Below are 16,065 nucleotides of genomic sequence, written 5' to 3' on the forward strand. Positions count from 1 at the left end.
TAATTAAAAGTGACCTAGAAAATAGTTCTAATTATATATTTTTAGTCTATCAAATAATTTTGTTTTAAAAAAATATGGAATACAGCCATGTCCATTTCCTCAGTTCCAGAGAAAAATGAACTTTATACTTACCACTCAAATATGACAAATTCTTAGAGAATAGTTACTGTGTAGCTATTTGGTTAATGTACTGAAATATTAACTCACATCTAACTTTTAAAAATTACTAGCAAGAAAGTTCATATAAAAATCCTTAGGAGTTTAGAGATTGCACTAGCTACACTCTTCTGATATGCAATTATGAATAGTTTTTAGTCTGAAGCCCTCTTCAAGTCAAACGAGTGTACATTTTAAAAATGCTAACAGTTCCCATGTATTTCAAAAGACAACCCTCTATGGGAGTGAAAAGATCATTAGCAGGGGCAAAGGGAAGAACACTGTTGTTGTAAGACATCAAGTCAAGTCTGACTCATCAATGACCCTCTCTATGAGGAACCAGCACTGGCAGGGCCTGCACCACGCTCACAATTGTTCCCACATTTGAGCCCTTTGCTATAGCCACGGTGTCAATCCATCTCACTGAGAGTCTCCTTTTTGTTGACTTTGTTTTCCAAGCCATTTACCCTTTTTCAGGGGCTGATAAGGTCCTGATAATATGTCCACAGTCTGTGAGATAAGTCTTGCCATCTTTGCTTCTAAGGAACATTATTTTAAATATATTTCTTCCAAGACAGATTTGTTTGTTCTGTTGGTAGTTTGTGGTATTTTAAATATTCGCCAACACCATAATTGAAAGGTATCCATTTCTCTTCAATCTTCCTTATTTATGATAGGTAAGTTTATTGTGCCAATCTGGCCAACAGGAACATGTGGGATTAATCAGGTCAGTTTGATTGGAGGGCAAAGAGATAAATAGCTTGGCAAGCCCCACTCCTCTCTCTTGCTCGCTGGTGATCAGAGCAGTGTGGACTGTTTATTAGCTAGTTCTCTGCCTCAACTTGTGGACTACACTAACTGTGGGACAAGCCAACCCACGGATCATGTTGCTAGAACTTGAGGCTCCTTTGAGATCTCTTTGCCACACTGCTGGTGTTTACATCACTTGAGCTTGAGGCTGGTGGATCCTGTCGTCTTGAACGGCTTGAGTTCAATATTCCATCAGGGCCTGCTTCCCTAAGCTCCTGAGCTCCAGAATGTTAGGGACCCGCCCTGCTGTTTGCTACCTGTAGGCCGGACCTGCCTGCATTGCCCGAGGGAAGACGAAGCTGTTTCTTTGACCTTGGACTGGGCAGCCCTCATGAGTTGAAAGACTTCAAGTATATTAACTGTTCCAAGGAAGTGAGTTGAACTGAGCCCTCTGTACTGATGTGTGGACTAATTAGCTGTTATATTTCTTCGTGCTGTATACACCTATCCATATATATATATATATCCATATATACATATGTAATTTATTATGATTCACATAAATAAATGCCTTTGCCTAGCAAAGAAAATACAGGTAAACATCTTTTGGGTATTTTCTGCCTTCAGCCAAGATTCACCTGACATCATCAATGATATTGCATAGTCTATATCCTCTTCTGAATCCAGCTTGAATTTCTGGCAGTTCCCTGTCAATGTAATGCTATAACCATTTAATTATCTTCAGCAAAATTTTATTTGCATTTGATAATGTTCAATAATTTCTAACTTTTGTTGGTTCACCTTTCTTTACAATGGGAAAAATATGGATTCCTTTCAGTCAAATGGTCAGGTAACTTGTCTTCCAAATATCTTTTTAAACTAATGAGCACCTCCATAATTACAGCAGTTTCTCAAAACTTCTAAATTGATATTCCTAAATCCCTGGAATTTCTGTTTTTCTATAATGCCTTCAGTGCAGATTCAATTACTTCCTTTAGAATCATCAGTTCTAGATCACATGAAACCTCCTGAAATGGTTAAAAACTACCAATTCTTTTTGATTCAGTGATTCTATGTATTCCCCTATCTTCTTTTGGGTTTTGATGCATCTTCTTTGTTTGTCCATAGAATTCTTCAGTACTATAATTCAAGCCTTGAATTTTCCTCCAATTCTTCCAGTTTGAGAAATAGTGAGCATATAATTCCTGTTTAGTAAGCATCATGTTCCTTATACAGTCACTCATTAGCTCTCAAAGAAATATACTTTGAAATCAAAACATAATTCAGAGGAAAGCTGCTTTCCCTGTTTAAGTAAAAATTCTTTAGTCTCACATGGGAATTGAGTGAATTAAGAAAGTACATAATGCAAATTAATAATTTCATAGAAAGGGAAATATTTCTATTCTTTAAATCCCCTTGAATATTATCAAATGATTCCATTTTAAAGGGAAAATCTACTAATTTATGATTCATTCTTAAAACTCTGCGGTCTAAGGTCGCCTCTTTATACTCACCTGCCACTTTGGTGAGTCCAACTCATAGCAACCTTATTCTCACTCACTGTCAATGTGTGGATGCCAACTCACTGTGATCCTACTGGACAGGGCAGAACTACCACTGTGAGTTTCTGAGACTGCAATTCTTTACAGCAATAGAAAGCCCCATTTTTCTCCCATGGAGCAGCTGGTGATTTTGAACTGCTGATCTTGCAGTTCGTAGGCTAACGCATAACCAATAGGTCAGGATAAAATTGTTCCGTAGAATTTCTTAAACTCTAAATAGTTATAAAGGCAAAATACCTTAGTTTTCCCCATAAAGCAATTGTTGGATCTCAACCACCAACTTTCTAGTTTTAAAAACCCAATGATTGACACACTGTGCCACCAGGACTCCTACTAACTCGTAAAATACGTCAAATATATACATAAAGCTTTCCTTCTAAACAAAAGTTATATTTATTTTGTTTTAAAACCGTTTTATTGGCATATAATTCACATATCATAAATTCAATAGTCCAATCACATCAAGAATAGTTGTAGTCCTCACAATCAATTTTAGAACATTTTCTTTCTTATTGAACAAAAGCTCTTTTTGAATGGAAATCATTTTCACATGAGACAATACTTGGTTAAAAAAACATTCTAACTAGTTTAATTTTTCTTTATTTATCATAAGTCATTGTAGTGAATACCAGCTATTCCCTTTGGTAAGATTGTGGTGTTAAGAAATTAAAATTTATGTTAAAACACCCCTATATTGCTGTAGAGATCTTGTCTGTTCTTTAATCATTCTTAGTTTATTTATCCATCCTAACCTTTAACTCACTCTTTCCTACTTGCTTGTTAACCTCTACTCTGTTGTTCTCAAGCTTTCAGCCACCTGTTTCTGGTTATCATCTTCTAATGTTTCCCCTTCCCCCCAGTGAGTTTCCCTGATTTGTCATCTGACAATACCTTTAGGATAGAAAGCTATTGTTTAAATCAATGTGTCCAAACTTAAATTTCTACAAGTAATTAAACTATTCACATCTATAGACTACTGTTCCCACTATACCCCAAAAAACTCCCCCCTCTCCTTTTTTCATCCCATTTCCTATTTACACAGGAATTGGTTGTTAGGTTATTTATGTTATCACTAACATTTATCAGCTAGATAACTGCAAGCAAAATTGCAAGCTCTAAAATTTACTGAGCATATATGTAAAACGGGATTATGTCAACATCTATAGAAAGGAAGCCCTGGGTTAGACTACCAGGGGTAATAAACATTGGCTCTAATACATACTATACATGAGCTTGTAATGGAAAAACTACTAGCACTTCTTTGAAAGGTTTATTGAGATGATTAAATGCATATAATGCACTTTTGCACTCACTGAACCTTGCACAAGGCAAATTCTCAGTAAGTGTTAGTCATAATTAACAATATGATAGATTCCAATGGAAGCTCGAAACAGACTAGAACATGTAAAAGTCACTGTTCATGTCTCTTCAATTGTTTATTCATTTACTAACTTGACAGTTATTTTTAGTCATCGTAACCTTTGAGATTTTTCATCAATTTTTCACTGCTAAAAGGTAGTTTAATCTTCATTGAAAAACTAAGTACCTACACTCTACTAACCTTATAATCGATGATACATTCATTTATACTGAATTTCAAAGCTCATGGTTATGAAATAATATAATCTGTTTTCATAGTAGTATTGTATACCCTTCTGTCATCATGTTCATTTCCATATAATTAGAATATAGCTATATCTACTTCCTTACTGTTGTGGGGAACCAACTGCTCACAGATTTTAATGTCTCATAGTATAATAAGTAATACTTCTTAATATTAAACTGAAGACTAGTTACAAATAATCTTCCTCAAATACTCTAAAAACATGCCTTTCCTAAAGTACATCATAAAGATAATTTAAACCTCCCTATACATTTTTGCCCACCAGAAAGGAAAGCTAATTTCTCCTATTGATCACAAGTCATAGCCAGTTTATTGGCAGCCTATAAGAACCCCAGCTTACCTTTTACCTCTCCAGAACTCTGGATAAATAGAACAAGCTGTTGATGAGTACAATAATTAAACACAAAAATACAGAGTTCTTTCTCCCCTCCAAATGATCATTTTCCACACACACTTACCTTGCCGCTAATGATTTCTTCTACTCGCTCCTGGGGTGTTTGTCCAGCTTTGTGCCTCACAAGAACATATACTGAATTCACCTTAGGACAAGACCTCAACAACTTCTCCAAAAGCACCTTTCCTAGGAAGCCAGTGGCCCCAGTGAGGAGGACATTTTTGCCCTCATAGTATTCGGGTATTGAAGCCATTCTGATCCTAAGAAAAGCAAGACAACAAAGAGGCATTAGTTCCAAGTTTTGTGTTCATACTTAATTACCAAATGTCTCTTGGAAAGCTAAGTATCTTAAAGGACAGGCAAAAATTAAAGATGAACCCGAATGCTAACCTCTGGTTCACTGGAGAAAAGCAGAAAGAAAAAGGAACTGCAACAGTAACTTCTAATCCTGTGCTTTACCCCTGGATCACTTCTGACAAGTCACTCACTTTCTCTGCACTGAGTTTCTTTAGTTCAGTTTATACTAAACAGGCTCTAAAAAATCCCTTCCAGCAAGAAGAGTCCAACTTTTCATTTAAACCTCAGTTAAACTCTAAACAGGACTGGGTAATGTTTCTCTGCCTCTAAAGGGATTTATAACATTGAATAGAGGTCAGCAGCAAGAGTAAGACTCAATTGCCTAGCTTGTATAACATGGCCAGGTATCATATTCACCTATCATCACCCGATGCAACAAGAAGAGGTAATACCAAGTCCTTCTTCCAACATGTCTGTTAATGACAATACATCCAAAGGGTGCTTAAATCTCCCTTTTAAAAAGATTTATATAAAAAATATATGATCTGACCTAACTTCCTTACTCCGATACCACTGAAACAGCAGAAAAGATCCAGTAAGACAATGAAATAACAAAAGGACCACGATGAATGAAAAATACTACGCAGAAGGTTCATGCTATGTCACTACATCAAGCTTAAACAGTCACAACAGTGTTATGGATTGCTTAGAAACACACACATATGATAAAGAGTAAAATGCAACCAGAGAAGAAAAGGAGCTTCACTGTATCCATATGTTTCATTTAAGTTAGGGAGTAAATACATACACTTGTATCCTAATTTGTCACAGCTTCAAAAAGAAAAAAAATCAGCAGAGAGGAACAGAGCACTAGAACTGAATATGATACAACTCACTTTGAAGGCAATTTAATTATGGAGGGTGGGGGAGAAGAAAGAGTTTGAAAATTGACTGGTAAAGATTGTACAATTATTCTTGATAAGAGTGAACTTAACTGTATGATATATGGATATGTGCCAATAAATCTGTGAAAAAAGGAAAAATATCATAACCTACAAACAATAAACAGTACCATTAATAAGCAAAATTTAAAAAGAACAAGAATATTTACCATTTCTAAAACAGATGAGACCAAATTGATAATAGGTGCTATAGCAGAAGAAACAGCAAACCAAGCAAAACAAGCATGAGAAAGGGCTATAAGGAGGCAAGGAAATGTCCTTACCTGTCCTCTCCCATAAACAGAACTTGGTCTGAGAAAAGGCCAAGCTCAGGAGCAAGAAGCTAAATTAAAACATAGGAAAATCAAGGTAATTAAAGAAAAGCTCACAGAACAACACAGCCACTCATGTTAGTCTTACTTCCTATATCAGGCTTAGTATGCAGATTTGCTTGAGAAAAGCATCCAGATGGTGCTAGGGACAAAAGAGAAGCAGGGCTGAGCCTAACTAAGATCGCTCTCAACACGCACAAATTCGGGGGAGGAATAAAGACAAAGAAAAAAAAGAACCACACCCTCTCTGCAGGACAAATATATTACAGTCTGCTTCCATAAAGATTTATAAGTCTTGGAAACTCCGTGTGGCAGTTCTAGACTGTTCTACAGGGTCGCTATGAGTCAGTCAGAATCAACTGGCAGCATTGGGTTCATCAGTTCCTTTTCTTTAATAATAACAACAAAAAATATTCACAATATGTTAAAAAATCAGTAAATGGACAGACAAGTTAATAGGGGGAAAAAAGCAAAGATTCAACAGACATATTACAAAAGAAGGTATCCAAATGGCCAATAAGCATGAAAATAAAATGGCCAATAACATGAAAATCACAATGGTCAATGCCACTGTATCAATTTCCCACTCCAGCACAGCTAAGCAAATGTGGAAAAGAAAGCCCATGGTGCTCGGCTATCAAAAGATATAGCATCTGGGGTCTTAAAGGCTTGAAGGTAAACAAGAGGCCATCTAGCTCAGAAGCAACAAAGCCCACATGGAAGAAACACACCAGTCTGTGTGATCACGAGGTGTCCAAGGGATCAGATATCAGGCATCATCAGAACAAAACATTTTACTATAGTGAATGAGGGGGGAGAGTGCGGAGTGGAGATCCAAAGCCCATTTGTAGGCTACTGGAGATCCCCTTGCAGAAGAGTCTCGGAGAGGAGATGAGCCAGACAGCGTAGGGTGGAATGTAGCAACAATGAAAAACACAACTTTCCTCTAGTTCTTAAATGCTTCCTCTGCCCACCACTATCATGATCCCAATTCTGCCTTGCAAGTCTGGCTAGACCAGAGGATGGACACTGGTACAGATAGGAACTGGAAATGCAGGGAATCCAGGGCAGATGATCCCTTCAGGACCAGTGGTGTGAGTGGCGATCCTGGGAGCGCAGAGGGAGGGTGGGGTGGAAATGGGGAACCGATTACAAGGTTCTACATGTGACCTTCTCCCTGGGGGACATACAGTAGAAAAGTGGGTGAAGGGAGATGTCGGACAGGGCAAGATATGACAAAATAATAATTTATAAATTATCAAGGGTTCATGAGGGAAGGGGAGTGGTGAAGGAGGGGAAAAAATGAGGACCTGATGTCAGGGGCTTAAGTGGAGACCAAAAGTTTTGAGAATGATGAGGGCAACGAATGTACAAATGTGCTTTACACAATTGATATATGTATGGATTGTGGTAAGAGTTGTATGAGCCCCTAATAAAATGGTTTAAATAAACAAACAAACAATATACAATACTGGTAAGGATACACAGCAACTGGCATTCTTATTTACTGCCGGAAGAAGTACAGACTGGTACAATACTTACGAAACGTGGGGCAGTAGCAGTGGATGCTATGGAATCAATTCTAGCTCATAGGGATTCACATAAAAGGGCTTCAAATAGTCCTTGGAAAAAATCCATGATCTTTTAACTCAAATTTCCCACAAACTTTCTAATACCTCCTGGTACAACAGAACAAAGCACTGCCTGGTCCTATGCCATCCCCATAATCTTTGTTAGGTTTGAGTCCATTGTTGTATCCACTGTCAATTCATCTCGTTGAGAATTTCTTTTTCCATGACCATCTTTTTTACTAGGCATGACGTTTACCTAATTTGACATGCCATCTTCCCCTTTAAGATATATTCTGAATGTACGCCTAAAACCAATGTGTTCATTCTTCTGTCAAATCCTGGTATATTTAATATTCTTTGCCAATACCATAATTAAAATGCATCAATATGAATTATGCATTCCTTACTCAAATTTTATGTGCACATGAGGTGATTAAAAATCCCCTGGCTTGGATCAGGAACACCTTAGTCTTCAAGTGGCATCTTTGTTTAACATTTTCAAGAGGACTTTTGCAGTATGTCGTGGATTTCCTGAATCCACAGGCACTGATTGTCAACTCCAGTAAAATGAAATCTATGAAAACTACAATCTTTTCTCTGTTTGTCATGATGCTATTTATTGGTCCAAAAGAACCAATCTGAGTCCATAATGAGGACTTCTATTTTCTTTACATGTGTGGGTATACTGAAGGTTGTATTTCAAGTCCTCTTCACTTTCAGCAAGCAAGGTTCTATCATCTGCTTATCGCAGATTGTTACTGAGCCTTCCACCCACGCTTATGATCCCCCCGTATATTCTAGCTTCTCAGATGATGAGCTCAGCATACAGGTTGAGTAAATATGGTGGCGGGAAACTCCTGACATCTACCTTTGCTTGCCTTAAACAATGCAGTACTTACTCTCTAGGTTTTGTTCAATAACTGCTTCTTGGTCTATGTGTAGTGCCACGTGAGCATAATTGAGTCTTCTGGAACTACCATTTCTTATATTATTACCTATTGTTTGTTATGATACACATAATTAAATGTCCTTTATAGCAAACAAAAAACACATGAACATGTTTTTGGTGCTCTCTGCTTTCAGCCAAGTACCATTTTTTAAAAATCATTTTATTGGGAGCTCATACAACTCTTATCACAATCCATACATACATCTATTGCCTCAAGCACATTTGTACATATGTTACCATCATCATTTTCTTTTTTTTAAAATCATTTTATTAGGGGCTCATACAACTCCTATCACAATCCATACATATATCAATTGCATAAAGTACATCTGTACATTCGTTGCCCTCATCATTCTCAAACTATTTGCTTTCCACCCAAGCCCCTGGCATCAGGTCCTCACTTTTTCCCCTCCCTCACAGCTTCCCTCTCCTTCATGAACCCTTGATAATTTATAAATTATTATTTTGTCATATCTTGCTCTGTCCCAAGTCTCCCTTCACCCACTTTTCTGTTGTATATTCCCCAGGGAGGCGGTCACATGTAAACCCTTGAAAAAGGTTCCCCCTTTCCAACCCACCCTCCCTATGCTCTCCCAGGATCGCCACTCACACCACTGGTCCTGAGGGGACCATTCGCCCTGGATTCCCAGTGTTTCCAGTTCCCATCTGTACCAGTGTACATCCTCTAGTCTAGTCAGGCATGCAAGGTAGGATTCGGATCATGACAGTGGGGGGAGGGGGGAGTGGGAAGAAGCATTTAAGAACTAGAGAAAAGTTGTATTTTTCATCGTTGCTACATCGCACCCTGACTGTCTCGTCTCCTCCCCAAGACCCTTCTGTAAGGGGATGTCCTGTAGACAACTAAAAAGGAGGTGGAGAAAGGGAAAAAAAAATAATGATGAAAAAGAAAAGGGTAGCGGGGGTCACAGGGCACTAACTCGCCCAAAGGGAGGGTATTGTTTGTGTCTCTACAGGGAAAGAGGGACCAGACTTCAACCCAGTGCTCCAAGATGTGAATGCAACATGCCGGCACGGAGTAGGGAACCAGTGGAGAGGTCTGGGGGGCCGGCCCCAACACCAACTACTAAGTGGACACCTGCCCCTCCCCTCAGAAGAATTTATTTCAAAGGACGGCACTGAATTGCAGCTCTAGGAGAGGGACATATCTGATTGGAGCACACGGGAGCAGATGAAAGCGGAGGAGGAGAGAGTGGAGCACATCATGGCCCACCAGGTCGTGAGGTCAATTTTCCCAATTAGAGCAGTCAGTCGATAGAGAGGACTACATGGCCGGCCCCACTATGAGACATGATGCCCCTCACTGACCCATAGCCCTACAGGGGACAACACCAGAGACACAATGTGGGAATTGTACCCAATCGGATCCCCCCACACCAAGGTAGTGCAACAGAATAGCAAGGGAATGGAGCAGCGAGGTCCCCAGGGAATGCTAAAGGTGTACTTTGGGGTCAGAGCGTGGTGCCCCAACAGACTGGACTGGAAAACACTCCTAAAAGCCAACAAACAATCCTTGAACTAACTACAAGTTTTTCTTTCTTGTTGTGTTTTGTTTTTGTCATTGGTTTGTTGTTGTTTTGTTGTATATTGTTGCTTGGTTATGCTCTGTTTTGTTTTTGTGCATGTTGTTATCTCCGCAGGTCTAAATAAGGTAGGCTGGATGAACAACTGGAGGAGAAAACAACGAACTGATTGTTCCGTGGGGACATGGGAGAGGAGGTGGGGAGAAAGGTAGTGGTGTTAATAAACGCAGGGACAGGGGAACAACAAGTGATCCAAATCAGTGGTGGAGGGTGTGGGACGCCTGGTTGGGCATGATCAAGGGTAATGTAACAAAGAGGAATTGCTGAAACCCTAGTGGCGACTGAGCATGACAGTGGTAGAGGAGGGAAGTCAAAGGAAATACCTGGGAGGCCAAGGGCATTTATAGAGGTCTAGATAAAGACATGTACATATGCAAATATATTTACACATGAGGATCGGGAAATAGATCTATGAACATATATTTATAGGGTTCGAATTAAGGTAGCAGAAGGACATGGGCCTCCACTCAAGTACTCCCTCAATGTAATAATACTTTCTTCTATTAAATTGGCATTCTATGATGCTCACCTTCCCGACACAACCGTTGAAGACAAATGGGTGCATAAGCAAATGTGGTGAAGAAAGCTAATGGTGACCCGCTATCAAAAGATATAGCATCTGGGGTCTTAAAGGCTTGAAGGTAAACAAGTGGCCATCTAGCTCAGAAACAACAAAGCCCACATGGAAAAAGCACACCAACCTGTGTGATCACAAGGTGTCAAGGGATCAGGTATCAGGCATCATCAGAACAAAAACCTTACCATAGTGAATGAGTGGGGGAGTGTGGAGTGGAGACCCAAAGCCCATTTGTAAGCCATCATCGTTTTCAAAGCATTTTCTTTCTACTTAAGCCCTGGTATCAGCTCCTTATTTCCCCCCTCCCTCTCCCTTCTTCCCTTTCTCCCTCCCACCCTCCTTCACAAACCCTTGATAATTTATAAATTAATATTATTTTTTCATGTCTTGCACTGTCCGATGTTTCCCTTTACCCCCTTGTCTGTTGTCCATCCCCCTGGGAGGGTGTTATAGGTAGGTCATTGTGATCCATTCTCCCTTTCTTCCCCCACCTTCCCCTTACCCTCCTGGTATAGCTACTCTCAATGTTGGTCCCGAGGAGTTTATCTGTCCTTTATTCCCTGTGTGTTCAGCTCTTATCTGTACTCATGTACATGGCATGTCCTTTATTCCCTTTGTGTGACGCTCTTATCTGTACTCATGTACATGGCTCTGGTCTAGCCAGATGTGTACGGTAGAATCAGGGTCATGGTATTGGGGGGGAGGGGGGGAAGGAATCATTAAAGAACCAGTGGAAAGCTGTGTGTTTCACAGTCAAGTACCATTTGCTACCAAGAATGGTATCCCTAGTTCCATATCCCACTCTGATTTCAGCTTGAATTTCTAGCATTTCCTTGTGGATGTACAGCATCAACTACTCTACTGGGTCAAACTCCTTTGAAATAGGCCCAAGCACAGGTGTAAAAATCCTGCAAGAATTAACAGCCTGAAGGCTCCTTAGAAACAAAGATAGCAAAGTCTTCACCTCAGGTACTCAGGACATGTTATCAGGAAGGTTCAATCCCTGCCGAAAGACATCATCATGTGTGGTCAAGGAGAGGGTCATTGGAAAATGGAAGATTCTTAGACAGATGGATGAACACATTGGCTGCAATAACAGGCTCAAGTACAGGAAAGATTTCAAAGATGACAGGATAAGGCAGTGTTTCATTCTGTTGTACACAGGACTGTTATGAGTGAGAACCAATATCACTAGTGTACGGCTAGTAAGGTGACTCATTAACTTTTATAAACTTAGTTCAAATAAATGATTACAGGCAAGAGCCACCTTTTCCATTTTTCAACTTCTAAAAATCTATTTAAGTAGACAATGCAAGTGAGAGATTCCAATAACTAGAAAGACACAAAATTCTAGCATTAAAAAGGACAGTTTTTAGATAAAGTAGTTTTCAGATAAAGGAGTTACTTTGTATTAGAACTGAAAAAAATTAAAACTTAAAATAATTTAAGCAGCTTATTGCAGACATTTGCTTATTATAAAAATAAATGTGAACTGTATATGAGAAGTAAGAAATGAGGAGAAAGGAATGAATGGTAATTCCATGGGCCAAGAACCAATATTATTTCTCATGCTTTCAGATGCAATTTCCCAAAAGTTGCCTTAGTAATTTTTCTGCTCAATGTCACTAAGACCAAGTATGTGGGAGTGCTAAGTTTGAACCAATATTCTCAACTAAATTTCATATTTATAAAGGGCACAAAATGTTTCAACTTGTCATCAATGTGGTAAAGGCCATCAACTCAGATACAAGTACATAGCACTTAAAGAGAAGTTCAGAGAAGTTCAGGGGTTTCAGCAGATGATTAGAAAGGTCCTCTTTTCCAGTTCTAAAGTGCAATGATTCCATATAGAAAAAAAAAAAACAACCCAGCATTTATCAAAAGGTCTTTTTGGCTTTGACAATTGCATAAAAGGGCAAAAATCTGCTTCACAGAAATTGTTAATTACGAAATACAGTGAATTCTAACGGAAAAATCCTTAAAATTCTCTGTTATTTTACAATGAAAGTTGCGGAGCCAAAACAGCAATCCAAACCAAACGTGAAGTCGATTTTGACTTAAAGAGAAGGATACAATTGCTCCTTTACGTTCCCGAGACTATAACCTCTTATGGGAGTAGAAAGCCCATATTGCTGCCAAAATACAGCTAGGAGTTTTAAAATATTGACTTTATGAATCATAGCTCAATTCCTAGTCAATATGCCACCATGGCTCCTAAAGTAACAATAGAAAACAGAAATTTGTTAACTTGTTGAGACAGTTAAAACTCAAAAGCAATGAATTAGACTATACTATCTGTCCGGAATGTCCTGTAGACTATTTCCTCAGGCACCAATAAAGGAACAAAGACAAGGGACCTACTGTCAAACTTAAAACCTGACTCACAAAACCATCCAGGTGGATTTAATGATTGCCATGATGAAGGAATACTGCCCATATGATACACCATATTGAACTTAATACCTCTGAGAAAAGTAATTGGCCTGAAGTACCTTTGAAAAACATAGTGAGCTATTAGAAAGCTAAATTTCTAGTGAAGCCTATTTTCAGTACTCCATGAACTCAGGCTCCCCTATAAAGTTCTACCTGCTCAATATGGTGGACCCCTTTGCGAAAGCAAGGGTCTCCTGTAACCCAATGCTATGATGCAGCCACAAACACTTAGGCTCTAAGTCTAGCAGGCCAGAGTTGGATGGAATACAAGCTTACCTAATTAACTTGTATGAACTTAATTCATTTCGTTCTGAAGTTTCCCCATCTTTAAAATACAGATAATAAGTCCCCTCGCCTCTGTCTCACAGTGTGGTAGGCCGGGCTGACTAGAGAAACAAATCCAGTGACACTCATGTATGTGTAACAAAGAGCTTCATATCAAGAAGCAACTGTACAGCAAGAGAACATCCCAGCCCGGTCCAACTCAAGTCCCTAAGTCTGACACTAGATCGTAAGCCTCTCTTCTGACACCATCCTGTACCCTTTGAGAAACTCTATCCTGGTTATCCCTATCAAATCCCACCCCCACCATTAAAAAGAAAGAAAATTTTTAAAGGTCACTGTCACCTTTGGAGATGATCTTTCTGCCTGAATTTAACTAGCCCACCTAGATCCCCTGTGGAAGCCCGAGCTCTTTGAATTATTTTGGTAAATCCAAGAGCCCTTCCCATCTTTCTTTCATTCCATAAAACTACCTTATCTCCACTTCAATCTTGCTTTAAAAAAGACTGATAGAAAGATTAGCCCTAGAAGCTAGCTGATCTTTACCTAACCTATGAAGCCAGCCACAGAGCTTGCTGAGATCAAGATGTTCACTTAAAATTGAAAATACTGAACCATTTGAGATCCCAATTCCAGGCACTATTGCATCAGTGATCCTCAATGGTTGTCTTCCACTAATGTCAGGACTTCAGCCACAAGTTCTTCATTTGTCGAGGTTAATAGCCTTCCTGCACTTGGTTCATCTTCAAGGTTTTCCCAACCCTTATAAACCTTCTAAAACTGTTGTTTTGTGGGAGGCAGTATTCCTAAAAAAATTTTAGGAGTGTCAATGATTTCAGAAAATATCCATTTGAATTTTGTTAAAACTTTGTATTAGTCCTGACTTCGAAATAGTTTTTTCCCATGGCACAAAGAGTATCCATTTTTTAAAGGTACTCTAACAAGACTAACACAGGTGCATTATTGAGCGAACTTGTCTGTAGCCCTCCGGAGTGCAGAGGCATGCGTAAGCACATGTTGTTTGGAATAAACTTCTACATATAGGAACCAGAACCCTACTAGCAGTATTTGACACTTATGTTCACAGTATAGGAAATTAAAAAAACTTGGGAGCCAAATTCCACATATCTGGGGGTTTTTTTTGTGAAATTTTTATTGGGATAGAACCTCATAAACTGCCTAAACCTGCATTTGTGCAACAGCACAACTGAGTGGTCATGATAGAAACTGTAAGGTCCAATTGATGGTGTACAATGTGTATTATCTGACCTAATCCTTTACAGAAAAGGTGTACAAACACTTGACCAACTCAGGATCCTGAGTTTCTGTCCTAGTACCTAGATTGTACTCTTGATACTCTACTGGGGTCCTAAACACTGATTCAAATTCTATTCCACCTGGCTTAATTCTTCAGAATCTGCCAAGATGTCACTAGTTCTTGCAGCAGAATATGTCCCTAAACTCTACAGCTTCTAAATAGAAATTCTATTTCAATGCATAAAGCCCCCTCTAAAAGTGATAAATAAAGTTCTATCAGAAGACCCTTGGCTCCGATTTCTCCATGAATGAAGTCTACACCTCAGATCTTCTTACCAGTCCAATTTAGAACCCAGGTTCATGATAAACACCCCACCCTCAACAAATCCATAGAAGTTAATTTGTATATCCTCCTTGGGAGACTACAGCCACTGAGACAAAAAGAGTCTCTCTACTGGTACTTTCCAAACTTCAATATGTAATTTAATTTAATCTCCAAATGACCTGGAGATATGATTAAAATCCAATTAATTAAATCTGACTCAAGGTTCTGAGATTGGCCTAAACGTCTTCATTTCTAAAAGCTCCCTAGTGATGCTAGAAACCACAATCTTGAATAGTAAAGCTCTATTATGCCCTCTGCTAGCTCACCACTAAGAGCCAATTTTCCAGCATCTCAAAACTATATAATAATCTGTAAAAATCAGTTTACTTGAGGCAAATAAAAAGAAACAAAGACAACGTAAAGAGTATTTCCTCATACACACACACACACACACATACTGCTACATACACATTGTAGTTTCTGATATAAAATGCTACAATTGGAATTCTCTCCCAGTAAGAAAAGGAAGTATAAGTAAATACAAAATGCAAATGGTTCTTAAGAAATCATGTGAACCCTCCTTTTCTTGGCGGGGGCCAGGCATGGAGTCTCAGTCCCCGTTAAGTACAGAGGCAGAGGGAGCAGGCTCCAGTCCCCTCGGCGTCATGTATTTGGTGCCAGTGGTTACCCGTCCGCTGGATGTATCCTCAAACGTCGGGACAAAGAAAAAAAATCATCTGCAAAACTGTTCAACTTTATTCAGGAAAATGCTAATTGGAGTTCTAAGATCTATTTTTCACTTAGATTTTAAGAAACAAAATTGATACTCAGTGAGTATATATGGAACCAATCCAAAAATCCAACTGCAAGGGATCAGATTCCACCTCATAGCAAGCCTATAGGATAGGCTGAAACTGCTCCCAGGGTACCGGGGGCTATGGCACAGGGACCATGGGATAGAGCAAAGGAGCCAGGCCAAGACCAAAGGTCACCCTAGGAAACCATGAGACAGAA

At 39.1% G+C, this 16,065-nt stretch overlaps 1 protein-coding gene and 1 non-coding gene across 3 annotated transcripts in view; one reads left to right on the plus strand and one right to left on the minus strand.

Annotated features, from left to right (window-relative positions):
- The window catches only part of FAR1 (fatty acyl-CoA reductase 1), an 83,266-nt gene that overhangs the window by 32,171 nt on the left and 35,030 nt on the right, over positions 1 to 16,065 (minus strand). For both annotated transcript variants that reach the window (XM_075546023.1, XM_075546024.1), the window contains exon 3: positions 4,551 to 4,746. In XM_075546023.1, the coding sequence (XP_075402138.1) occupies positions 4,551 to 4,739 (189 nt within the window). In that variant the 5' untranslated portion in view covers positions 4,740 to 4,746. The remainder of the gene's footprint in view (positions 1 to 4,550; positions 4,747 to 16,065) is intronic.
- Positions 15,628 to 15,776, plus strand: LOC142447604 (small nucleolar RNA SNORA57). Its single transcript, XR_012784275.1, has one exon. It is a non-coding gene; the product is annotated as a small nucleolar RNA SNORA57 (small nucleolar RNA).

This window comes from Tenrec ecaudatus, chromosome 4, assembly GCF_050624435.1.
Source record: "Tenrec ecaudatus isolate mTenEca1 chromosome 4, mTenEca1.hap1, whole genome shotgun sequence".
NCBI classification, from domain to species: domain Eukaryota; kingdom Metazoa; phylum Chordata; class Mammalia; order Afrosoricida; family Tenrecidae; genus Tenrec; species Tenrec ecaudatus.